General features: G+C 45.2%; 1 protein-coding gene and 1 non-coding gene across 3 annotated transcripts in view; one reads left to right on the forward strand and one right to left on the reverse strand.

Moving 5' to 3' along the window:
* LOC124619829 overlaps positions 1-26,267 on the forward strand; it is a 1,389,509-nt gene that overhangs the window by 754,821 nt on the left and 608,421 nt on the right. For both annotated transcript variants that reach the window (XM_047146446.1, XM_047146440.1), the window contains one exon: positions 12,293-12,460. In XM_047146446.1, coding sequence (XP_047002402.1) covers positions 12,293-12,460 — 168 coding nt within the window. The remainder of the gene's footprint in view (positions 1-12,292; positions 12,461-26,267) is intronic.
* Trnas-cga lies at positions 2,029-2,105 on the reverse strand. The gene has a single exon. It is a non-coding gene; the product is annotated as a tRNA-Ser (tRNA).

Below are 26,267 nucleotides of genomic sequence, written 5' to 3' on the forward strand. Positions count from 1 at the left end.
CTTATTCTGATCAACACTAAACTGACACACAATATTTTTAGCGCAACGCAATCTGACTTTTAATAATCCCTACAAAAGAATGGCCCTGACTAACAATAACCTGTACCTTTCATGAATCACTTACCTCACAAAAATCTTCGTTACTCAAACTACTGCAATACAGCCAGCGCCAATACTGCCAGCTGAATAAAAGATTCTAACTACTGACGTCACTAACCACTGATAGGCATAGTTAGCAAATGAAAGATAATGATAAAGAACAAACAATGTATTTACCTTAACAGTGTTCAAAAGTCATTATATATATATATATATATATATATATATATATATATATATATATATATATATATATATCAGTTCATGACATCCAGTCTTACAAATTTACTGTCTCTGATGGACACACGTCCAGATCATCCACTCTCAAAACTCCGCCATCTCACTCCCCACATCCACCACTGCTGGCGGCTCACCTCCAACTGCGCAACGCTATACACTTTTCACATCCAGCTTCCCAAAACTACAATAGCAAACAACAATGGAAACCAGCCACAGACTGCACACAGCACAGCCAGTGATTTTCATACCGAGCGCTACGTGGCGTTACCAATATAAAAACCTAAACAGCCTACTTACATAGTCCGGTACATTTATTTCCAAATGCAAAGTTAGAATATGTCAAGATTTAACAACTTACTGAAATGCTGCATGTACAGATCTTTATCTTCAGTTATGATTACAAATCTGTTAGCCTTTTAAGACATACACAGGTTTTTCAAGAATGTGTAAAGCCGTAGTTGGCACCAAAAGAACGCTATATAGTTCATAAACGTACTAAAGACGGCAGCGTCAGCTTTGGGTTATGGCTGAAAGGTTCTTGGAAGTAAAACTTTTGTGAATTTATGAAGTGACTCTGATTTATCTATGGACCATCGTTCTCCTTTTCGATTTTCTTAGAGGCTCCCTGCACACCGTTAAATTACTAAGAGCTAAAAGCAGATTCAGAAAGATGTAGGCTGCACTACGTACTGGGAGATGAAGAGGCTTGCAGAAGATAGAGTAGCATGGAGAGCTGCATCAAACCAGTCTCAGGACTGAAGACCACAACAACAACAATACCAGACAGCCAATAGTTCAGTCTCCTCCACTATATCTGCAGAGTGCGTCGCAAATTATTGTTTCTTCTCATTATGCGATACCTAGTGACTTCTTTGTCTCGTGAAGAAACCCGTCAAGTTTGATGGATACAACTAGACTTTTAGAGTGATACTGTCAATTACTGCCTTTCCTGTTCCATTCGCGAAGCTAGCGTCGGAAGAACGATTGTTGATGGTACTCCATATTGATATTCCCGTCGTGATCATTTCATGATATGTATGTGGGAAAAAGTGATGTGTAGCCTCAGCGAAAGCTCTGGAACGGTAGACATCTCCCTGATGTAAAAAGCCCGCCTTGCAGCGTCCGCCATTGGAATTTAATGAGCATTCCCGCAACAGTCTCACATTGACTGAAAGATCCAATGACGGAACACACCACTCATACTCAAATCTTCTTATCTAATCTAATAATCCTACCACGTAAGTGGCCCAGACAAAAAGTTAATACCGTAGAATCGACTGAAGAAGTATTTTGAAATCATCTTCTTTCGTGGATAAATATTTCCTTTTGATTATCCCAGTGAATAGCTCTTAGTCTGACATCTACTTTAACTAGGACTAGTTTTCTGTGGTCGTTCTTTCCTAGGTACCTCCAGAGTGTTACTCCTAGGTGCTTTACGGTTGTTAAGGTTTGCAGTAGTTTTTGGGCAATAGTGTAGTCGAATAAGAGAGAGGCTAAAATTGAAGTTTTTACTCTGCAGCAGAGTGTGAGTTGATACGAAACTTTTAGGCAAATTAGAACTGTTTGTCGACTGAGGCTCGCACTCGGGACCTTTGCATTTCTCTGGCTATCAGGAGAGCTTCTGCTGAATGAGATTTTCACTCTGCAGCGGAGTGTGCGCTTATATGAAACTTCCTGGCAGATTAAAACTGCGTGCCGGACCGAGACTCGAACTCGGGACCTTTGCCTTTCGCGGGCAAGTGCTCTACCAACTGAGCTACCCGAGCACGACTCGCGCCCGCTCCTCACAAGTACTGGCAGAAGTAAAGCTGTGAGGAGGGGGGGTTAGTCGTGGTTGGGTAGCTCAGTTGGTGGAGCACTTGCCCGCGAAGGCAAAGGTCCCGAGTTCGAGTCTCGGTCGGGCACATAGTTTTAATCTGCCAGGAAGTTTCAGCTTCTACTGAGTTTAGTAGGTAAAGTGTGGGTCTGGCACACAGTTTTAATCTGCAGGGTGCTTCAAGAGTGAGTCTTTCGGCATATCTATGCAACTGTCGGTCCCTGCATGACTGTTTATCCTGCGTGAATCTCCCTGTTTCTCACTACAGGTTGCAACTTCCATGTCTGCAGCAGCATCGCTAAAATTGTGAGGCTTTCTTGCTGTTGTAGTTCATAAGTCAATTTAATAACACATACACTGCTCATATTTTCGGACGACTGCTTTTCAAATTATTTATTTCTCTTAAATGCCGTTTATTGTTTGTTGAAAGCTGTACTACAGTAATAAGCATAGTACCGAAGTAAACAAGATTGAAAATAAATCCCAGCAACAAGAAATAATTGATGTAGGCTAATGAAATTTCTGGAATATGTTTGTCTAGGTAAAGTATTTAAATGAATAACGTTGCAGGCTCATAAGTAAATGCGAGAAATGCCATAGCAAATGTGAAATGGTGGTACATCAATAATCGCTGTAGCCGCCAGAATGTTGAATGCAAGGTTGCACACGTGCAAGCATTGTGTCGTGCAGGTGCTGCTTGTTAGTTTTTTGGATGGAGTTCGACGCCTGTTGTACGTAGTCGGTCAACACAGAGACGGTTTATGCTGGTTCTGGAACTGTCGTCCGGCGATGTTCCATACGTGCCCAGTTAGAGGAATTTCTGGTGATCGAGCGTGTTGTGTTCCACCAGCGGTATGTGTGCGAGCGCTATCCTGTTGGAGCACGCCCACTGCGATGCTGTTCATGATTGTCAGTACAACACGTCGATCACCAGAGCGACATACAGATTTGCAGTCAGGGTGCGGGGGATAAGCACGAGAGTGCCTCTGCTGTGGTTCGAAATTGCACCGCAGACCATAACTCCGGGTGTGAGTGCAGTGTGTCTAGAACGCAGACACGTTGACTGCAGGCCCTCAACTGGGGTCGTCCTAACCAACGCAAGGCCATCAGTAGCACCGAGGCAGAACCAGCTTTTATCAGAAAACAAAACAGACATACACACCGCCCTCCAACAAACAGTCGCTTGACACCAATGAAGTTACAACCGGCGATGGTTTGGAGCCAGTGGAATGCACGCTGCAGGGCGTCTGGGTCGGTGCTGTCCATGAAGTAACCGGTTTCTGACAGTTCGATATGTCACTGGGGTGCCAACTGCTGCTTTAGTTGCTGCTGCAGGTTAAAGTTGGGCAAAGTCAAGACTGTGATAATAACTATGTGGATCAGACAGGAAGCAACGGTAAATTAAGGGTTAAAGAGTAAGGTTTAAGGTTCAAAGTACGGTTTAAGGCAGTATAATTCATGGGTGGTAGCAAAGCACCTTAAGAATACGTAGCATTCGTTAGGAAGCGCCAGAGCTTGCATAACGCAGAAAAAGGTTTTTTCATTTACTGGTCTTTATCTTACACTATACAGCCAGTTCATACTTACATAAAATATAGTCATTTATAGAAAATTAATGTTGGAATGCACGCACTCATATGTTGTACACAGAACATCATTATAAAATCAAGTTTTACAGAACACTTTTTTCCAGTCCATTGTCAGTGATATGGAGATCTTAGATGCGATAACCTCGAAAGTTATCTGTTTATCTATATGTAATTGGGAGTTATCTGATGAAATTGTGTGCAATCGAATTTCTCAGTAAAAGTCTAAAAACAGTCCGATTTTTTTTTTTTTTTTTTTTTCTAAATTCCGATTGCTGATTCAGATGTACAATCAGCGCAGCTATCCAACTTTTGAACATGAACTTATTTATGCAAATTTCTTTTTAGAAATGTGATTTTAATTAATCTGAAATGCTTCTCACTATCTACAAACTAAGATTGGATAAAAGAACGATTCACAAGAGTACTCAGAATGACTAACTGTTACTAATTAGGTGTGTCCTATTACAACATGCATGTGATGAATTTACATGAAATTTCACAAATCGAAATCTGTTCCTCATATTCTGTCAGAAGCGTTCATTTAGGTCCTACAGCAAATCCTTACCTTGCAACCTTCTCTCTTCCCTAGCTGCACTGAAATAAATAATCCTTGGGAACTAGTTCACGGGCGATCGCTCTTTTTTAGGAACCGTTCATTGTTACTCATTCACGGTTTATTGTGCTTGGTATGAAAAATGAAAAATTAGTAGCATAGCTGACTGAAGATGGAGCGCGCCAAGAGGGGGCACTTGCCTCCCCCCTGAAGTACAGAGTTTTTATACAGAGCAGAATTCTCACACAATTGTAATTTTCGTGATTCTGCAAAAAATCTCTTTTAGCTAATTGCAGCGTTATGTGGCTGATCGCAGTGAAATAATATAAGTTGTCCCACGAAAAACCGGCGCCAAGTGCAGACTGCTCGACAATTACGCACGATTTGTTGACCGCTACGAGCAGAATAGTTAAACATGTAATAATTGGGCAGAAATCAAACAATGGAAAATCCAGGATGGAATGTAACAATTCGAGTGAAGGAAAGTTGCTACTCACCATATAGCGGAGATGCTGAGCTGCGATAGGCACAATAAAAGATTCACACAATCATAGCTTTCGGCCATTAAGGTCTTTGACACCAGTAGACACACATACACACACGCACACACACACTCACGCAAGCGCAACTTGCACACACATCTGCAGTCTCAGAGAGCTACCAGTGTAGTTTCGGCTCTCTGAGACTGCAGATGTGTGTGCAAGTTGCGCTTGCGTGAGTGTGTGTGTGCGTGTGTGTATGTGTGTCTACTGGTGTCAAAGACCTTAATGGCCGAAAGCTACGATTGTGTGAATCTTTTCAGTGTGCCTGTCGCGGCTCAGCATCTCCGCTATATGGTGAGTAGCAACTTTCCTTCTCTCGTATTGTTAATAATTGGGCAGTGAAGAAGTAACAAATAAGCTAATGCAAACAACTTCGAAACAATAGATGACGATTGGTAAGCGACAATGAGCAGTCTAGTACTCGGGGCCGATTTTTCGTGCGCCACCCTGTATCACTGAAATAATACTGTAGGAGTTATCATATTCTCTTTGCAAAACGTGACACCTTACACTCGATTATGAAGCGCGGGTTTCATTCGGTTATAAGTCGGTATGTCTTCCATAACGTGCTCTTTTACCTTGGATCAAAAAAAGACGGAAAATGGCCACTCGTGTGTGCCGTGCCGACGTTCTTTGCACGTGTAACAACAAAAAACCTTGCCTTTTTACAAGTATTTCTTCTGCTATTTATCGAAACAATGAAGTAAGCTGATACGCCGTTTTGTTACCTGAAAAGATGTATGCATTACCTACCACGTAATTTTTATGTAATTTACGTATTCATAAAAAACATTTTAATTACCGGTCGTGGACGCTGAATAGAATACGGAAAGAACCAGAAGTCAGAGTTCAGTAAAGGTTTGAAACAGATCTAGAATGGGCGTGCGAAGCGAACGGAACGGACAACTACAACTCGATACTGAACCATGAGCAGTCGGTTGTGGAACTGCGACGAGTGGCCACGCGAAGAAGGACGAGTCCGGCCGAGCGAGACCGAGACCGAGACAGGGGGGGAACGGGACCGAGGCTGGAACGAGACCGGCCGACGTGCCGTTCGGGAACGAGACCGACCGTTTCCCGTTCCCGGGAACTGTAAGTAGAAAGCCGCGACCGAAGTGAACTATGAAAGACCGTTTCACAGAATTCGTTTCTCGCTCGTTTCGTTCATCTTGGTGAACAGAACAGGGAATCAGTGATCATAAGGCCGTTGCAGCATCCCTGAATATGGAAGTTAATAGGAATATAAAAAAAGGGAGGAAGGTTTATCTGTTTAGCAAGAGTAATAGAAGGCAGATTTCAGACTACCTAACAGATCAAAACGAAAATTTCTGTTCCGACACTGACAATGTTGAGTGTTTATGGAAAAAGTTCAAGGCAATCGTAAAATGCGTTTTAGACAGCTACGTGCCGAGTAAAACTTTGAGGGATGGGAAAAACCCACCGTGGTACAACAACAAAGTTAGGAAACTACTGCGAAAGCAAAGAGAGTTCCACTCCAAGTTTAAACGCAGCCAAAACCTCTCAGACAAACAGAAGCTAAACGATTTCAAAGTTAGCGTAAGGAGGGCTATGCGTGAAGCGTTCATTGAATTCGAAAGTAAAATTCTATGTACCGACTTGACAGAAAATCCTAGGAAGTTCTGGTCTTACGTTAAATCAGTAAGTGGCTCGAAACAGCATATCCAGACACTACGGGATGATGATGGCATTGAAACAGAGGATGACTCGCGTAAAGCTGAAATACTAAACACCTTTTTCCAAAGCTGTTTCACAGAGGAAGACCGCACTGCAGTTCCTTCTCTAAATCCTCGCACAAACGAAAAAATGGCTGACATCGAAATAAGTGTCCAAGGTATAGAAAAGCAACTGGAATCACTCAATAGAGGAAAGTCCACTGGACCTGACGGGATACCAATTCGATTCTACACAGAGTACGCGAAAGAACTTGCCCCCCTTCTAACAGCCGTGTACCGCAAGTCTCTAGAGGAACGGAGGGTTCCAAACGATTGGAAAAGAGCGCAAATAGTCCCAGTCTTCAAGAAGGGTCGTCGAGCAGATGCGCAAAACTATAGACCTATATCTCTTACGTCGATCTCTTGTAGAATTTTAGAACATGTTTTTTGCTCGCGTATCATGTCATTTCTGGAAACCCAGAATCTACTATGTAGGAATCAACATGGATTCCGGAAACAGCGATCGTGTGAGACCCAACTCGCCTTATTTGTTCATGAGACCCAGAAAATATTAGATACAGGCTCCCAGGTAGATGCTATTTTTCTTGACTTCCGGAAGGCGTTCGATACAGTTCCGCACTGTCGCCTGATAAACAAAGTAAGAGCCTACGGAATATCAGACCAGCTGTGTGGCTGGATTGAAGAGTTTTTAGCAAACAGAACACAACATGTTGTTATCAATGGAGAGACGTCTACAGACGTTAAAGTAACCTCTGGCGTGCCACAGCGGAGTGTTATGGGACCATTGCTTTTCACAATATATGTAAATGACTTAGTAGATAGTGTCGGAAGTTCCATGCGGCTTTTCGCGGATGATGCTGTAGTATACAGAGAAGTTGCAGCATTAGAAAATTGTAGCGAAATGCAGGAAGATCTGCAGCGGATAGGCACTTGGTGCAGGGAGTGGCAACTGACCCTTAACATAGACAAATGTAATGTATTGCGAATACATAGAAAGAAGGATCCTTTATTGTATGATTATATGATAGCGGAACAAACACTGGTAGCAGTTACTTCTGTAAAATATCTGGGAGTATGCGTGCGGAACGATTTGAAGTGGAGTGATCATATAAAATTAATTGTTGGTAAGGCGGGTACCAGGTTGAGATTCATTGGGAGAGTGCTTAGAAAATGTAGTCCATCAACAAAGGAGGTGGCTTACAAAACACTCGTTCGACCTATACTTGAGTATTGCTCATCAGTGTGGGATCCGTACCAGATCGGTCTGACGGAGGAGATAGAGAAGATCCAAAGAAGAGCGGCGCGTTTCGTCACAGGGTTATTTGGTAACCGTGATAGCGTTACGGAGATGTTTAATAAACTCAAGTGGCAGACTCTGCAAGAGAGGCGCTCTGCATCGCGGTGTAGCTTGCTCGCCAGGTTTCGAAAGGGTGCGTTTCTGGATGAGGTATCGAATATATTGCTTCCCCCTACTTATACCTCCCGAGGAGATCACGAATGTAAAATTAGAGAGATTAGAGCACGCACGGAGGCTTTGAGACAGTCGTTTTTCCCGCGAACCATACGCGACTGGAACAGGAAAGGGAGGTAATGACAGTGGCACGTAAAATGCCCTCCGCCACACACCGTTGGGTGGCTTGCGGAGTATCAATGTAGATGTAGATGTAGAACCGTTCCTTTGGACCAGTTAGCTCGCGAACGACCCATCTTTACTGCAGATGCAGTACGATGCACCACAGACGTACGCCGAAGGCGACGCTTTCCTCTCTCGGTACTGCGACGTGGCCATCCACAGCCCGGTCTTCTTCCGACTTTATATCCTTGTGACCACCGCTGGCAGTAATCACGTACAGTGACTACATTCCTGCCAAGTCTTTCCGCAACATCGCAGTAGGAATATCCAGCTTCTTGTAGCCCCATCACAATATCTCGTTCAAACTCGGTGAGCTGTTGATAATGGCGTCTTAAAGACTTTCGTGACTAACATTGTGGTGTCACTGCCAGACACCACACTTGCTGGGTGGTAGCTTTACATCGGCCGCGGTCCATTAGTACATGTCGGACCCGCGTGTCGCCACTATGTGATCGCAGACCGAGCGCCAGCACAAGGCAGGTCTCGAGATACGGGATAGCACTCGCCCCAGTTGTAAGAACGACGTAGTTAGCGACTACACTGACGAAGCCTCGCTCCTTTGCCGAGCAGATAGTTAGAATAGCCTTCAGCTAAGTCCATGGCTACGACCTAGCAAGGCGCCATTAGCCTTACATAGCAATTGATAATTATCGTCTAAAGCATGTCTCAACAAGAACGATGTATACAACAAGGATGGATTAAAGTTAAGTATTGCCAAAAGCAACGTACTTTTCTTTATAGCATTCAATGAGCGTCCTGTTTCAGACTTCACGATATTCTGCGTGAGCTTATAGCTTGCATATCGGCCCCCTCAAAATAACACTGTGTCGGCACTTCTGTCGACACATCAAACATCTACATCTACATCTACGTCTACATCTACATCTACATGATTCCTTTGCTATTCACAATAAAGTGCCTGGCAGAGGGTTTAATTAACCACCTTCAAGCTGTCTCTCTACCGTTCCACTCTCGAACGGCGCGCGGGAAAAACGAGCACTTAAATTTTTCTGTGCGTGTCCTGATTTCTCTTATTTTATCCTGATGATCATTTCTCCCTAGGTAGGTGGGTGCCAACAGAATGTTTGCGCAATCGGAGGAGAGAACTGGTGATTGAAATTTCATGAGAAGATCCCGTCGCAACGAAAAACGCCTTTGATTTAATGATTGCCACTCCAATTCACGTATCATGCCTGTGACACTATCTCCCCTATTTCGCCATAATACAAAACGATATGCCATTCTTTGTACTTTTTCGATGTCATCCGTCAGCCCCGCCAGATGCGGATCCCACACCGCACAGCAATACTCCAGAATAGGGCGGACAAGCGTGGTATAAGCACTCTCTTTGGTAGACCTGTTGCACCTTCTAAGTGTTCTGCCAATGAATCGCAGTCTTTGCTTTGCTCTACCCACAATATTATCTTTGTGATCGTTCCAATTAGGTTATTTGTAACTGTAATCACTAAGTATTTAGTTGAATTTACAGCCTTCAGATTTGTGTGACTTATCGCGTAATCGAAATTTAGCTGATTTCTTTTAGTTGTCATTTGAATAACTTCACACTTTTCCTTATTCAGGGCCAACATCAGCTTAATACGTCGAATCTGAAAGATAACTAACACCACGATCGTTACAGCGGGTGGAACTAGTAACGCCACTCTTAAGTCTCATGTGACTGGCGCAAAATATGAGTAAGTGTCGTCTTTCAGAAGTAGAAACACGCCTACTAACTTTTGTTTATCTCACACAACTCCATCTTGGTGCTGGCGTTTTTTTTCCGCCAGCGCATATATGAGTCACCAGTTTTTGTTGAGTTAACATGCTAACCTGTGCCGGTACTTTTTTTTCTACTTGTGTACTGTTTTGTCTTTTACATTATAATACTTTTAAAATTTGAGAATAATGTAAAATAACGTTTGTTTGTTCTAAGATTCTTTGGGTATTTCACTACGCCTGTGTTCTTTGTGTAGAGATGAAGCCGCAAAGGAATATACCGCGTGGTCCATTAATAGTGACCGGGCCAACTATCTCACGAAATAAGAATCAAACGAAAAAACTACAAAGAACGAAACTCGTCTAGCTTGAAGGGGGAAACCAGATGGCGCTATGGTTGACCCACTAGATGGCGCTGCCATAGGTCAAACGGATATTAACTGCGTTTTTTAAAAATAGGAACCCCCATATTTATTACATATTCGTGTAGTACGTAAAGAAATATGAATGTTTTAGTTGGACCACTTTTTTTCGCTTTGTGATAGATGGCACTGTAATAGTCACAAAGGTATACGTACGTGGTATCACGTAACCTTCCGCCAGTGCGGACAGCATTTGCTTCGTGATACATTACCCGTGTTAAAATGGACCATTTACCAATTGCAGAAAAGGTTGATATCGTGTTGATGTATGGCTATTGTGATCAAAATGCCCAACGGGCGTGTGCTATGTATGCTGCTCGGTATCCTGGACGACATCATCCACCGGACCGTTCGCCGGATAGTTACGTTATTTAAGGAAACAGGAAGTGTTCATCCACATGTGAAAAGTCCACCACGACCAACAACAAATGACGACGCCCAAGTAGGTGTTTTAGCTGCTGTCGCGGGTAATCCGCACATCAGTAGCAGACAAATTGCGCGAGAATTAGGAATCTCAAAAACGTCGGTGTTGAGAATGCTACATCAACATCGATTGCACCCGTGCCATATTTCTATGCACCAGGAAATGCATGGCGACGACTCTGAACGTCGTGTACAGTTCTGCCACTGGGCACAAGAGAAATTACAGAACGATGACAGATTTTTTGCACGCATTCTATTTAGCGACGAAGCGTCATTCACCAACAGCGGTAATGTAAACCGGCATAATATGCGCTATTGCACACGGAAAATCCACGATGGCTGCGACAAGTGGAACATCAGCGACCTTGGCGGGGTTAATGTATGGTGCGGCATTGTGAGAAGAAGGATAATTGGCCCCCATTTTATCGATGGCAATCTAAATGGTGGAATGTATGCTGATTTCCTAGGTAATGCTCTACCGATGTTACTACAAGATGTTTCTCTGCATGACAGAATGGCGATGTACTTCCAACATGATGGATGTCCGGCACATAGATCGCGTGCTGTTGAAGCGGTATTGAATAGCATATATCATGACAGGTGGATTGGTCGTCGAAGGAACATACCATGGCCCGCACGTTCACCGGATCTGACGTCCCCAGATATCTTTCTGTGGGCAAAGTTGACGGATATTTGCCATCGTGATCCATCGACAACGCCTGACAACATGCGTCATCGCATTGTCAATGCATGTGCGAACATTACGGATGGCCAACTACTTGCTCTTAAAAGGAATGTCGTTAGACGTACAGCCAAATGCGTTGAGGTTGACGGACATGATTTTGAGCATTTATTGCATTAATGTGTTATTTACAGGTAATCACGCTGTAACAGCATGCGTTCTCAGAAATGACAAGTTCACAAAGGTACGTGTGTCGGATTGGAACAACCGAAATAAAACGTTCAAACGTACCTACGTTCTGTATTGTAATATAAAAACCTACCTGTTACCGAATGTTCGTCTAAAATTGTGAGCCATTTGTTTGTGACTATTACAGCGCCATCTATGACAAAGCGAAAAATGTGGCCCTGCTAAAGCATTCATATTTGTTTACGTACTACACGAATATGTAATAAAAATGGGGGTTTGTGTTTAAAAAAATCGCAGTTGATATCCGTTTGACCTATGGCAGCGCCATCTAGCGGGCCAACCATAGCACCATCTGGCTTCCCCCTTCAAGCTAGACAAGTTTCGTTCTTTGTAGTTTTTTTGTTTGACGCTCATTTCGTGAGATATTTGGTCCGGTCACGATCAATGGACCACCCTGTATATGTTTGGAAAAACAATCTTTGTGAAGCCATAAACTGTCGTTCAAGTTCTATGGACATTCCGTGAGTTGTCTGGGGAAGGGCTAGAAAGCTGAGAGCCGGTTCACAATGAACTATTAAATAAATATTATTTTGGAATATGAATACTGTTTATTTCAGATGTAGGAAGTGGTTTTTACTGTATATCATGTTGCTGTGACAGAATGCAGAACAGGGACTTGTGTGTTTTGTTGCAGCACCGTACGTCGGGCGATGACCCTCCGCAGGGTGAAGAGTGGGCCGTCACGGAGGGCCCGGACGGACTGGTCCGGGAGGTGCGGGAGCACACCGTCAAGAGCCGCGAGGAGCGCGAGGAGCGCGTCGAGACCGAGGACGTCAAGCACCTGGGAGACCTCACCGACGACGTGAGTACCGCCGCCTGCGGGTGAAGGGTGACAATCATTGAACTACACTACTGGCCGTTAAGGCTGCTACACCAAGAAGAAATGCATATGATAAACGGGTATTCATTGGACAAATATATTATACTAGAACTGACATGTGATTAGATTTTCACGCAATTTGGGTGCATAGATCCTGAGAAATCAGTACCCAGAACAACCACCTCTGGCCCTAATAACGGCCTTGATACGCCTGGGCATTGAGTCAAACAGAGCTTGGATGGCGTGTACATGTACAGCTGCCCACGCAGCTTCAACAAGATACCACAGTTAATCAAGAATAGTGACTGGCGTATTGTGACGAGCCAGTTGCTCGGCCACCATTGACCAGACGTTTTCAGTTGGTGAGAGATCTGGAGAATGTGCTGGCCAAGGCAGCAGTCGAACATTTTCTGTATCCAGAAAGGCCCGTACAGGACCTGCAACATGCGGTCCTGCGTTATCCTGCTGAAATGTAGGGTTTCGCAGGGATCGAATGAAGGGTAGAGTCACGGGTCGTAACACATTTGAAATGTAGTGTCCACTGTTCCAAGTGCCGTCAATGCGAACAAGAGGTGACCGAGACGTGAAACCAACATACCATCACGCAGGGTGACACGCCAGTATGGCGATGACGAATACACGCTTCCAATGTGTGTTCACCGCGATGTCGCCAAACATGCAAACAACCGCACCCATGGTCTCCGAGCTGATAGTCCATGTTGCTGCAAACGTCGTCGTACTGTTCGTGCAGATGGTTGTTGTCTTGCAAACGTCCCCATCTGTCGACTCAGGGATCGAGACGTGGCTGCACGATCCGTTACAGCCATGCGGATAAGATGCCTGTCATCTCGACTGCTAGTGATACGAGGCCGTTGGGATCCATCACGGCGTTCCGTATTACCCTCCTGAACCCATCGATTCCATATTCTGCTAACAGTCATTGGATCTCGGCCAACGCGAGCAACAATGTCGCGATACGATAAACCGCAATTGAGATAGATTACAATCTGACCTTTATCAAAGTCGGAAACGTGATGGTACGCATTTCTCCTCCTTAAACGAGACATCACAAGAATGTTTCACCAGGCAACGCCGGTCAACTGCTGTTTGTGCATGAGAAATCGGTTGGAAACCTTCCTCATGTCAGCACGTTGTACATGTCGCCACCGGCGCCAACCTTGTGTGAATGCTCTGAAATGCTAATCATCCTTTCGGTTAAATTTCGCGTCTGTAGCACGTCATCTTCGTCGTGTGGCAATTTTAATGGCCAGTAGTGTATATGAAGAAAGACGTAAATTAGTTACGAACTAGGGCGTGTACACACTTTTTTCAACATGTAAATGTCACTACAGATATTCGGATTTAGGTGATGACATGTTGGATATGCCTGCCACCATTGGCGAAGATGTGGTGCCGACGAATAGCGAAATTCTGCATGACCCGCTGAAGTTTCGGAACATCGATGCTGTCGACGACCTCGATAATCGTTGTTTTCAGCTCAGCAATGGTTTGGGGTTGTTGCTTTACACCTTGTCTTTAATGTAGCCCCACGAAAAGGACTCGGATTTGTTCAGATCAGGAGAATATGGCGGCCAGTGGCCTCTGGGTACTCCAAGTTTGAATGCGGTTGTCAGAGTGCTCCTCCAGCACATCACGCACTCTTTTACTTCGATGGGATCGAGTTCCGCAGTATATGAACCACATCTTCTCGAAATCAAGATCACTTTGGATAATGGGGATGAAATCTTCCGAAACCTTCACGTAGCGTTCGATAGCTACCGTGCCATCAAGGAATATGGCACTGGTTATTTCGTGACTCGATATTGCACCCCACACAGTAACCCGTTGAGGGTGAAGAGACTTCTCGATCGCGAAATGCGGATTCTCAGTCCACCAAATGCGCCAATTTTGCTTACTGCCGAACCCATCTAAATGAAACTTCGCTTCGCTTCGTCGCTAAAAGGCGTACGCTTGCGCATAGTAATTCCAATCGTTCCCCGCGGACAACCGCGCAGTTCGAATGTCGTAATGCAAACCGTTCAGAGGTTACTAGGATTTTATTTCATATAGTTAGAAGGTCCCATCGCTTAGCTGCCTGACGAGCTGGTCAGGGCTAGGAGTACTGCACCGATTTTCTCACTTTATGGGAAAAAATGCTACTCTGCAAGACGAATAGCCAAGTGACTGTGAGGGCCGTCAGAAGTGGGTTCACGATGCCAAGTGTTTGCTTCACTTGCCTGTCTGGTGATGTGATCCAATGTCGGAGACACAATTTTTCGACCACTGATAATCGCGGGCCCGTTGGTCGCCTGGTGACGTCACGGGCACATGATGCGGTAGGAACGTAAACTGGTGTGCAAAACAGCGACGAAAGTAACTTAAGATCGAAGAAACTCGGATCATACATAAAAAGAACTCCCACGTTATAGTATCGAAGCTAACCGAAAGAAATTTACAATGAGACGAACGTTAATGACCCATGTATTCGAAGTCAGTAATTACACTGAAGTCGCCGCCATTTATGATGGTCTTCCGGACATTAAAATAGAGGGGAGGGGGGATATGGTTTTTAATAAAATTTGTGATGGCCACGATTTATGATGGTCTTCCGGACATGAAAATAGAGGGGAGGGGGGATATGGTTTTTAATAAAATTTGTGATGACCACGATTTATGATGGTCTTCCGGACATTAAAATAGAGGGGAGGGAGGGATATGGCTTTTAATAAAATTTGTGATGACCACGATTTATGATGGTCTTCCGGACATTGAAATAGAGGGGAGGGGGGGATATGGTTTTTAATAAAATTTGTGATGACCACGATTTATGATGGTCTTCCGGACATTAAAATAGAGGGGAGGGGGGGATATGGCTTTTAATAAAATTTGTGATGACCACGATTTATGATGGTCTTCCTGACATTGAAATAGAGGGGAGGGGGGATATGGTTTTTAATAAAATTTGTGATGACCACGATTTATGATGGTCTTCCGGACATTAAAATAGAGGGGTGGGGGGTGGGGGATATGGTTTTTAATAAAATTTGTGATGACCACGATTTATGATGGTCTTCCGGACATGAAAATAGAGGGGAGGGGGGATATGGTTTTTAATAAAATTTGTGATGACCACGATTTATGATGGTCTTCCGGACATTAAATTAGAGGGGAGGGGGGGATATGGTTTTTAATAAAATTTCTGATGACCACGGGCGGTAGTGCATGCTTTGCACTTTCCTCTCACTCTGATCACAGGGTTCGTAACGAATGCTTGTAGTGGGGCGTTCGATTCCTCCTCCAGCGCGATCCACAACTGCTGGATGGTACCCGTATGTCTCCTCAACGCATCCCACGCATTCTCGATGGGGTTTAAGTGGGAGTAGTGGGCAGGGCAGTGAATACGCTGAACATCCTTTCGTTCCAAGAGCCCCTCCACCTGCGTTGCTCGATGCAATCGCCCGTTGTCATCCATCAGAATGAATTCATTGCCGAATGCACCCCTGAAAAGACACAAGGAGGGGTGGGGGAGGGGGGGGGGGAAGGAGTACAGTGTCACAGTAGCGCATTCGGGAGTCGAGTCAGTCACTTCAAACCCGCCTCCAGCCATCTTGGCTTAGGTTTTCTGTGATTTCCATAAATCGCTTTGGGAACATACTGGGATGGTTCCTTTGAAACGGCACGGCCGACTTTCTTTCTCATTCTTCCCTAATCCGATGGGACCAATGACATCGGTATTTGGTCCCCTGCCCCGAATCACCCAACCAACCACAATAGCGGTGACTGGGCAGTGTACCGAGTTCGGCCGGTCGCTGTGGCCGAGCGGTTCTAGGCGCTTCAGTCCGGAACCGCGCTGCTGCTACGGTCGCAGATTCGAATCCTGCCTCGGGCATGGATGTGTGTGTTGTCCTTAGGTTAGTTAGGTTTAAGTAGTTCTAAGTCTAGGGGACTGATGACCTCAGATGTTAAGTCCCATAGTGGCTAGAGCCATTTGAACCATTTTTTGTACCGAGTTCGAAGATATGGAGGCCAGTATGCTTATGCAGCATTGAGCCTCCACACACCATAGCAACTGAACCACCAATACGAACATGTTCGCGATGTTCGTAGGTAGTTTACGTGTTCCCACCACTCGCTATGCGGGGGTACATCCAGAACCGCCACTCAGACTGAATCAGCTCACATCGTAGAAGATACATGCGACCTCACTCATCGTTGGTCCAGTCACTATGCTCTTGGCACCGCCACGAACAGTGCTGCCGATGTGCGGTTATCAACGGAACACAACGAACCGGTCGTCGAGCTAAGTGACCATCCCCCCATGCAATCTCCGTAATACTGTGGAGCGTAAGATGCGTGCCTTGGTATCCTGTTGAACGTGCTACAGCTCCCCAACTGTTTGACGTCGGTCACTTCTTGCCTGTTCTACAATTTGGCGGTCATTTTCTGCTGTAGCAGACCGTGGTCGACCATCTCCTTTCCTTTCAGCAGCAGTGCCTGGGGTTCGGGGCGCTCCCCACTCCCGTGAAACACCACCCATCTGCTCGCAATTTGTGGGAACTGCGTAACTTGTGTACACACACATGGTGACGAATAGATACGGCAAAACTATCGAATCCCTGTCGCTCTGAATCGCTGCTGTATTGCGTTGTAAAGATTAGCATGGAAGCCAAAAAATTACTCATTAAACATTAACTGCAAAAATCTAAAAATAGCTGTACAGCTGACACATTGCATTATGAGATTACCTCGCGAATACCTCTTTACCCTCCAGCGTTCGACCAAGAGTCTTTCTTCCTCGATTGTAGAAATTCTCTTAAAATTCGTCAATCGGCAGTCTCTTCTTCCACCAACAGAGTAACTCTTCCCTTGCATTTATTTCATAAACAAGCTATAATTCAATTAATTGAGGTCACAATTTTATACATGGCTGAGATCCGGAAGGAAACGAAGAGATGTCATCCATCCGTTAAATTTCGAGAGTGCAACCTCGGAAAGCCTGTTTCTTCACTTCACATGTCTTCCAACCATTTTCCGAGTAAACTGACAAACTGAAACCACTGTGCTCCATCCGGCCTTTTAAGTCCACGGACAGCGCTATTGCTGGTGCGACCACAATTAATCCCCAGAGCCGTTGTTTGGCGGTAAAGCTGCGCATAAGTTGAATCTGTGCTTTCTGGTCGACTTATTCTGGGCTATCGATGTGTCATATGTGTCATTAGTTGCTACATTCTAGTGGCGTCCTTGAGTGCCTGGTTCAGTTATTCGTCCAGGGTGAAACCCCTAACTATGGTTCAAATGGCTCTGAGCACTGTGGGACTCAACTTCTGAGGTCATCAGTCCCCTAGAACTTCGAACTACTTAAACCTAACTAACCTAAGGACATCACACACATCCATGCCCGAGGCAGGATTCGAACCTGCGACCGTAGCGGTCGCGCGGTTCCAAACTGTAGCGCCTAGAACCGCTCGGCCACTTCGGCCGGCCCCTAACTATGTTAATTAAATTCTGCGACAAGCGAATTTCTAGAGATTCTTTTGGCAAGCGCAGTAGCTTTAGTCTGTCAGTCCACTCGAAAAACGTCCTTAAGATATGTGTCTGAAGTCGAGATGAAGAAATAGTTTTCAAGCGGTTGCACACCGAAATGTAGTGGATCATTCATTGCGCCGTGAAAATTTGAAGATGCACAGATGTTATCCAATTTGCGGGAAACTTATGATATCTATCGAAAGTATACCCGAGAAGAAAGACTAATTTTACCAATTGTTGAAGCATATGTGTGTTGAAGACATATGCTGGAAGCAAAGATCCAACATACCTGACGCAATAAAACACCTCATGCAGCGGAAAGTAGCTAGCCTAGGAAGTGAGTACACGATTTTGAGCACGAGGCAATAAACTGCTGCTTTGGATTGCCGGGACCTGTTTCACGAACGCTTTGGCCACAGAGAAATGTCAGGCAATAAAATGACCAGTGAACTGTTGCAGTGTTGTTTCCCGGAGAGTCGCGATTAATAACAAGACCGCAAGTCACGGCGCAGCGTGCCGGCGCAACGGCACGTCCCCGGCGGTGTGGCACGGCGGTCTGCGGCAGTCGGGGGAAGTCGGAAGTCGACATCGGCGTGACGTACGAGTCAAAGGACATATCGACGTCATCAGCAACGTCCCTGATTGTGATTCAGCGAATTTCCAGAACCATTTTCCTTACTTCTTCCGCAACGTCGCCAGTGATTGTTGTGCTAGGGCGTTCGGGGAAGTCGTCGTCTTCGACGTCTTCTTGACCCTCTTGGAAACATCTATACCACTCTTGTCTTACTCATAGTAGCTCCGCCAAAAGCCACAGTCAACATTTGGAATGCGGTTTAGTGCTGTGTTCCAGTTTTCAGACAAAATTTAATTCAAATTCTTTGATCCATCTTTCTCGAAAACACGTTTAACCTTTACGACCGTTAAGAATAAACTAAATATTCAAAACAGCTGAAAATGCAAACATACATCAATATCATGTGCACCAAGAAGATAAAATAAAATTCTGAAAATCCGATGTTTTAACTCCGCGAAACTTAAAAAATGCTCATTACTCTTTGAGGCGTCATGTCACGGACTGCGCGGCCTCTCCCACCAGAGGTTCGAGTCCTCCCTCGAACGTGTGTGTGTGTGTGTGTGTGTGTGTGTGTGTGTGTGTGTGTGTGTGTGTGTTGTTTTTGTTGTTAGCATAAGTTAGTTTAACTTAGTTTAAGTAGAGTGTAAGTCTAGGGGCCGATGACCTAAGCAGTTTGGTCCGTTAGGAATTCACACACATTTGAACATTACTCTTTGAACTCAACTCGTGCAACAGGTCATGAACGGTGTTTAGTGTATTACGATTGCTTTTTGTAATTACCCATTGTAGGCAATGTTTTGATTTTTTCGTGATATATAGATAGCTGAAGATGGTCCGTTTCTAACCGAAACTTACACTACTGGTCATTAAAATTGCTACACCAAGAAGAAATGCAGATGATAAACGGGTAATCATTGGACAAATATATTATACTAGAAATGACATGTGATTACGTTTTCACGCAGTTTGGGTGCATAGATCCTGAGAAATCAGTACCCAGAACAACCACCTCTGGCCGTAATAACGGCCTTGATGCGCCTGGGATTTGAGTCAAACAGAGCTTGGATGGCGTGTACAGGTACAGCTGCCCATGCAGCTTCAACACGATACCACAGTTGATCAAGAGTAGTGACTGGTGTATTGTGACGAGCCAGTTGCTCGCGCCACCATTGACCAGACGTTTTCAATTGGTGAGAGATCTGGAGAATGTGCTGGCCAGGGCAGCAGTCGAACAATTTCTGTATCCAGAAAGGCCCGTACAGGACCTGCAACATGCGGTCGTGCATTATCCTGTTCAAATGTGGGGTTTCGCAAGGATCGAATGAAGGGTACAGCCACGGGTCGTAACATATCTGAAATGTAACATCCACTGTTAAAAGTACCGTCAATGCGAACGAGAGGTGACCGAGACTGTAACCAATGGCATCCCACACCATCACGCCGGGTGATACGCCAGTATGACGATGACGAATACACGCTTCCAATGTGCGTTCACCGCGATGTCGCCAAACACGGATGCGACCATCATGATGCTGTAAACAGAACCTGGATTCAAACGAAATAATGACGTTTTGCCATTCGTGCACCCAGGTTCGTCGTTGAGTACACCATCGCAGGCGCTCCTGTCTGTGATGCAGCGTCAAGGGTAACCGCAGCCACTGTCTCCGAGCTGATAGTGAATGCTGCTCCAAACGTCGTCGAACTGTTCGTGCACATGGTTGTTGTCTTGAAAACGTCCCCATCTGTTGACTCAGGGATCGAGACGTGGCTGCACGATACGTTACAACCATGCGGATAAGATGCCTGTCATCTCGACTGCTAGTGATCCGACGCTGTTGGGATCCAGCACGGCGTTCCGTATTACCCTCCTGAACCCACCGATTCCATATTCTGCTAACAATAATTGGATCTCGACCAACGCGAGCAGCAATGTCGCGATACGATAAACCGCAATCGCGATAGGGTACAATCCGACCATTATCAAAGTCGGAAACGTGATGGTACGCATTTATCCTCCTTACACGAGACATCACAACATCGTTTCACCAGGCAACGCCGGTCAACTGCTGTTTTTGTATGAGAAATCGGTTGGAAACTTTCCTCATGTCAGCACGTTGTAGGTGTCGCCACCGGCGCCAACCCTGTGTGAATGCTCCGAAAAGCTAATCATTTGCATATCACAGCATCTTCTTCCTGTCGGTTAAATTTCGCGTCTGTAGCATGTCATCTTCGTGGTGTAGCATTTTTAATGGCCAGTAGTGTAGTTGTTTATAAACTGATAATACAGCTGCTTGTAAACTGTAATTTTCCAAAAACGTCGTTATTGCTTTAACTGATGCATACAGGGAAGAGTCGTTCTAGCATGCTGAGAAAACTCCCAGTTATTCTAATAAAGATCTGTACTTGACGTGGGCATTATGCTAGAGCACAGCTTGCAGCAGATCTTACACCTTGCTAGTCGCCCCCACACCCTGCTGGCGAATAGCATCGCAACCTTACGACGAATCTTTCTCCATGTGAGACTTGTATAACGGAGTTGCAAGCCGGCGGCCACCGGCCGCGCCATCCGGCACCCAAGGCCCGATAGCCATCACCGCGCACAGTGTTGGTAGGGGGCGCGAGGGAGCGGCGCGGCCCGCTGCGAGGAATTTGGCCACAGGCGGCCGGGGCCAGCCAAGCAGCCATGCTGAACGCCACAGCACGGCGGCCGGGATACCGACTCTTATACGTAAAGGGCCTTTCAGGCGCTCAGTGTTTATTGCGCCGTAATACTGTATCAATATTAACCTCTCCCTGCCTCCTCCCCCCCCCCCCTCCCCGAGTCCTTTTGCTTTCCCCTCCTCTGCATTTCCCCACTCCCTGTCGCGTCTTCCCAGAACCCCCGCCCCTCTTATGGGTCCTCGTCCTCCATTGGCTCCTTTCCCCCCTCCCCCCTTCGTTTTTCCTCTCCTTACCCCCTTTTTCTTTCCCATCATCTGTCCATGTTCCCCACGTCTGCCCTCGGTTGTGGTATGTCATATTTCCCAACTTTTAGTGCAGTGTTCAAGTGAATGTTCAGTGTTGTTCGTCTTTCCAAAGTGCTGCGAACAGAAATCGTGCTGTCGCTGGGTGTGAATTTTATGAAACCAGACTGTCGCCGTGTTTTTTTAATTGTCTGTCTATTATTTTACTTGTCTGCTTCATATGTATTTTATTAGCATCATCATCCCTTTGTTCTAGTTCCACGATTTTCCGCCATGTTACCATTTAAGTCTCGGATTTTATCGCCTGTTTTTATTATTTATTATCTTCAGCTTTTTAAAACAAATTCTGTAGGCTGAAGAGCGGCATACTAAGCTGCTGCCAACCCGCCCCCTTCGGGGGGAATCGACACTCAATAGAGGAAAAAAAATGTGTCAATATACTGCGCGAAAGTGCGAGGCCAATATCACACAATATCACCCAATATCATTGCGTAATATTTATGTCCGGAACAAGTCTGTAAGTCTACGTGTTCGTAGCGAACATGTCGGCGCTAGAGGATGCAGAATTCGCAAGTATTGCGATTGCAAACGCTTCGCGCTGCAGAAAGAAAATGCAAGAGGAAACAGCAATGGACGCAAAAGCAGTTTAGAAGGTGTTCTACATATGGCCATACCAACATGTTGCGAGAACGTGCAGCAGAACCGCAAGACTATCAAATTTGTCTTAGGATAAACGAGAAATCTTTTAACGAACTGGCGAACTACGGTACAACTTATGTACACAGAAAAGATACTAGAATGAGATTTTCACTCTGCAGCGGAGTGTGCGCTGATGTGAAACACCTTGCCGATTAAAACTGTATGCCCGTCCGATACTCGAACTCGGGACCTTTGCCTTTCGCGGGCAAGCGCTCTACCATCTGAGCTACCCAAGAATGTCTCACGCCACACCCTCACAGCTTTACTTCTGCCAGTACCTCATCTCCTACTTTCCAAATTTCACAGAAGCTCTCCTGCGAACCTGTTCTCCTGTGAAGTTTGGAAAGTAGGAGACGAGGTACTGGCAGAAGTAAAGCTGTTGGGGTGGGGCGTGAGTCGTGCTTGGGTAGCTCAGATGGTAGAGCACTTGCCCGCGAAAGGCAAAGGTCCCGAGTTCGAGTATCGGCCCGGCACACAGTTTTAATCTGCCAGAAAGTTTCAGAAAAGATACTGCTCACATACTCTTCGGATTTCACTTTCCCCTATGCTTGAAGCGGTCTATAAACCAGAAAAGAGTAAGATATTTGTTGTAGAAACTGGGTAGGTATTGCTGTTATGGCCGGCCGGAGTGGCCGAGCGGTTCTAGGCGCTACAGTCTGGAACCGCGCGACCGCTAAGGTCGCAGGTTCGAATCCTGCCTCGGGCATGGCTGTGTCTGACGTCCTTAGGTTAGTTTTTTTTTTTTTTGCTGTTATTTATTTCTCCAATAATAATACAATCTTCTGACGCGAACTAATAAGCAGCTGCAGTGTTATGCCCGAAAATTTAAACTATTTTGTCGAATGTTTCTACAGCTAATTACTGAATAAGTATTAAATGTATAATCAAACTACTGCCCCTAATGCACTTCAGCAGATTATTCCTTTCATCTGTCTTTCCTGAAGTATTCATATTCATATGGCGTCGCTGTATCAGTTGTTTGCACGCCCACAAATCACGAAGCCTCGGGAGGAACTGCACAGTATCATCCTTACACGGCACAACGTATTGCGCAATGTACACTGTTGAGCCAAAACATTGCGACCACCTGCTTAATAGCTTGTTTGTCCGTCTTTGAAACGAAATACGTCACTGATTCTGCTTATCACGGATCCGACAGTTTGTTGCTAGGTTTTGGGAGGTATGTGGCATTAGATGTGTACGCACAGGTCATGTAATTCGCGTAAATAACGGACCGCCGATTTCCGTAGGCAGTGATGGTACCCGATAGCGATCCACATGGATTCCATAGGACTTACATCAAGCAAGTTTCGTCGCCGAGACATCAACGTGAGTTCAGTATAGCTCTCCTCAAACCATTGTAGCACGTTTCCGGCTCCGAGTCACGGACAGTTATACTGCTGAAAGGGGATCTCACCGTTTGGGGAAGATATCAAGCTTGAGGGGACGATGCCGCTCAAGATAGCCGCGCGGTCTGAGGCGCCTTGTCACGGTCCGCGTGGCTCCCCCTGTCGGAGGTTCGAGTCCTCCCTCGGGCATGGGTGTGTGTGTCGTCCTTAGCGTAAGATAGTTTAAGTTAGATTAAATAGTGTGTAGGCTTAGGGACCGATGACCTTAGCAGTTTGTTCCCATACGACCTTACTATAAATTTCCAAATTTCCATGAGGGGATGCTGGTGGTTCGAAGCTGTCAGCGTATCTTCGATTACTGCCACACGTCCCATGCAAGCGCAGGAGAATGTCTCCCATAGCGTAACAATGCTCCCGCCAGCCTGCACCCGTGGCGCGCTGCACATGTAGAGCCGCCGTTCACCTCGATGAGGGCGTTTGTGGAGACGACCTAGTGTAGCAAAAGTATGATTCATCCGAAGAGTCAACAAGTTTCCATTGATCGACGGTCGAGTCCCAGTGGTCCCGTGCCCACTGCAATCGTAATTGATAATGTCGTTCAGACAACATGTGAACACGAGGGATGGTCTGCTGCGGAGCTCCCTGTTCAACACTGTACGGTGAACTGGCAAGACATAACGAAATGGAAACTTGGGTGCGAAAGACGCCACATGGTACGAAAAAGTTACAAAATCAAGAAGGAAGAGAACCATATGTTTGCCGTACAAAGTGCTAAAAAATGTTCGCGAAATTCGACTTTGCGCAGCATCCAATAATTGTTTGCAAGAGTTTGGATGGTGAAAGTAAACAAGGCACAAACTCAGATAAAAATAATTAAATGCTCTTGACCGCCCCTCCCCTCTACCCCTCGCTATTCTCTCTCTCTCTCTCTCTCTCTCTCTCTCTCTCTCTCTCTCTCTCTCCCTCTCACACACACACACACATACACACACACAAACCAACGATGATGGGATTTGACTAACATAAAATGACTGATGTAAACTGAAATGCGTTAGCCTTTCATCGCCTCCATTCCATAAACATATACACTTTTGTATTTTCGGAAATGAAAAGATATTCTTGAGTTACCGAAAATAACCACTAAGCATCAAGCAATCGTTTTGTTTTCTAAGGAATAAACGTTAAGTGGTCATCAACTTATCTTAATGTTGTTTTCCATGGATTTCACCGGAAACTGGAAAACTTCTGAAATCTCAGACTTCGATAACTGTCCCCAGTAGCAAGAATTCGAAGCGTCAGAGCTAACATTGACGCCAGTGGCATATCGTCTCTTTATTTTGTATTATGCTTCGCTCTGTGCCTCACCAGGATAGAGTATTACTTTGTATTCACAAATACAGTTTTTAAACACAGTACTATTTGCCACCTTTGCCTCTTCCACTACGCTCACGTATCCGTCATGCAAAATGCATTAATTACCTCAACACTCGTGTTTCTTTACAAGATGTCGTCTATATGTCTAACTAAAATGGTTGCGGCTATAATTGCTGTTAGTCTCTTCCTTAGCATATACGCATGCGCAATTTCCCCCTCCCCCCCCCCCCCCCCCCCCCCGAATCCCTCATCTGGACAGAAACACGTACGATATTCTAGTGATTAAGATGTCTGCCTTGCTTGTGCAGTTGATGCCGCAGTCGCTGTTATTTGAAGATAAAGGTGAAAGAGAAGAAAGAAGGTTGGGTACTACGATACCTTCTGCGTGATGCATGTTTGAGTGTGGTGGAAAAAGATGGCAAGTAGTATTTTGTGTAAAAGCTTTACTCACGGATCGGAGGTATCACTATAGGAATGGAGTCAAGGTTACCTCTGACACTTGGAATTCTTGCTACCATGGATAATTATCATACTTTGTATTTCCAGTTCAAGGTATCTACTGCATCGAAATCTAAAATCATCTCAGAAGTTCTACATCTGCGTACATATTCCGCAAGCTAACGTATGGTGTATCGCGGAATGCACCTGATACCACTACTACTCGTTTCAAATCAAATGGTTCAAATGGCTCTGAGTACTATGGGACTTAACTTCTGAGGTCATCAGTCCCCTAGAACTTACAACTACTTAAAACTAACTGACCTAAGGACATCACAAACATCCATGCCCGAGGCAGGATTCGAACCTGCGATCGTAGCGATCGCGCGGTTCCAGACTGTAGCGCCTAGAACCACTCGGCCACCCCGGCCGGCCCCCTCGTTTCCTTTGCTGTTCCAATCGCAAACAAAGTGAGGGAAAAAAAACGACTCTCTATGTGAAATTATAGCAATAGCAGCCCTAGGTCGCAAAAAAGAAGTCTTTTGACCTAGGTTTCGGTACTGCTATGAGTGCCTTCATCAGAAGCAAAACACTCAAACTGGCCTAGAACATTATTACAAAATTATAGGAAAGAATTGATTAAATGTAAATTCTGACCAGAAGTACAGAAAAGAAACAGTACTTACATGTCACGTATAAAAGTAAATATCAAGTGATAAAGCTTTAGTAACAAAACTTTTGAAATGGAGTACATAGAAGGCAAGCTACTATGAGCTGCTCACACATACTGAACTGCGTTAGCATCAGAATCTGGGTCTGATTTCAAAAATTTTGTGACTAAAGGTTTATAGCACGATATTTAGTTT

Source organism: Schistocerca americana, chromosome 1 (genome assembly GCF_021461395.2).
Source record: "Schistocerca americana isolate TAMUIC-IGC-003095 chromosome 1, iqSchAmer2.1, whole genome shotgun sequence".
Lineage (NCBI taxonomy): Eukaryota > Metazoa > Arthropoda > Insecta > Orthoptera > Acrididae > Schistocerca > Schistocerca americana.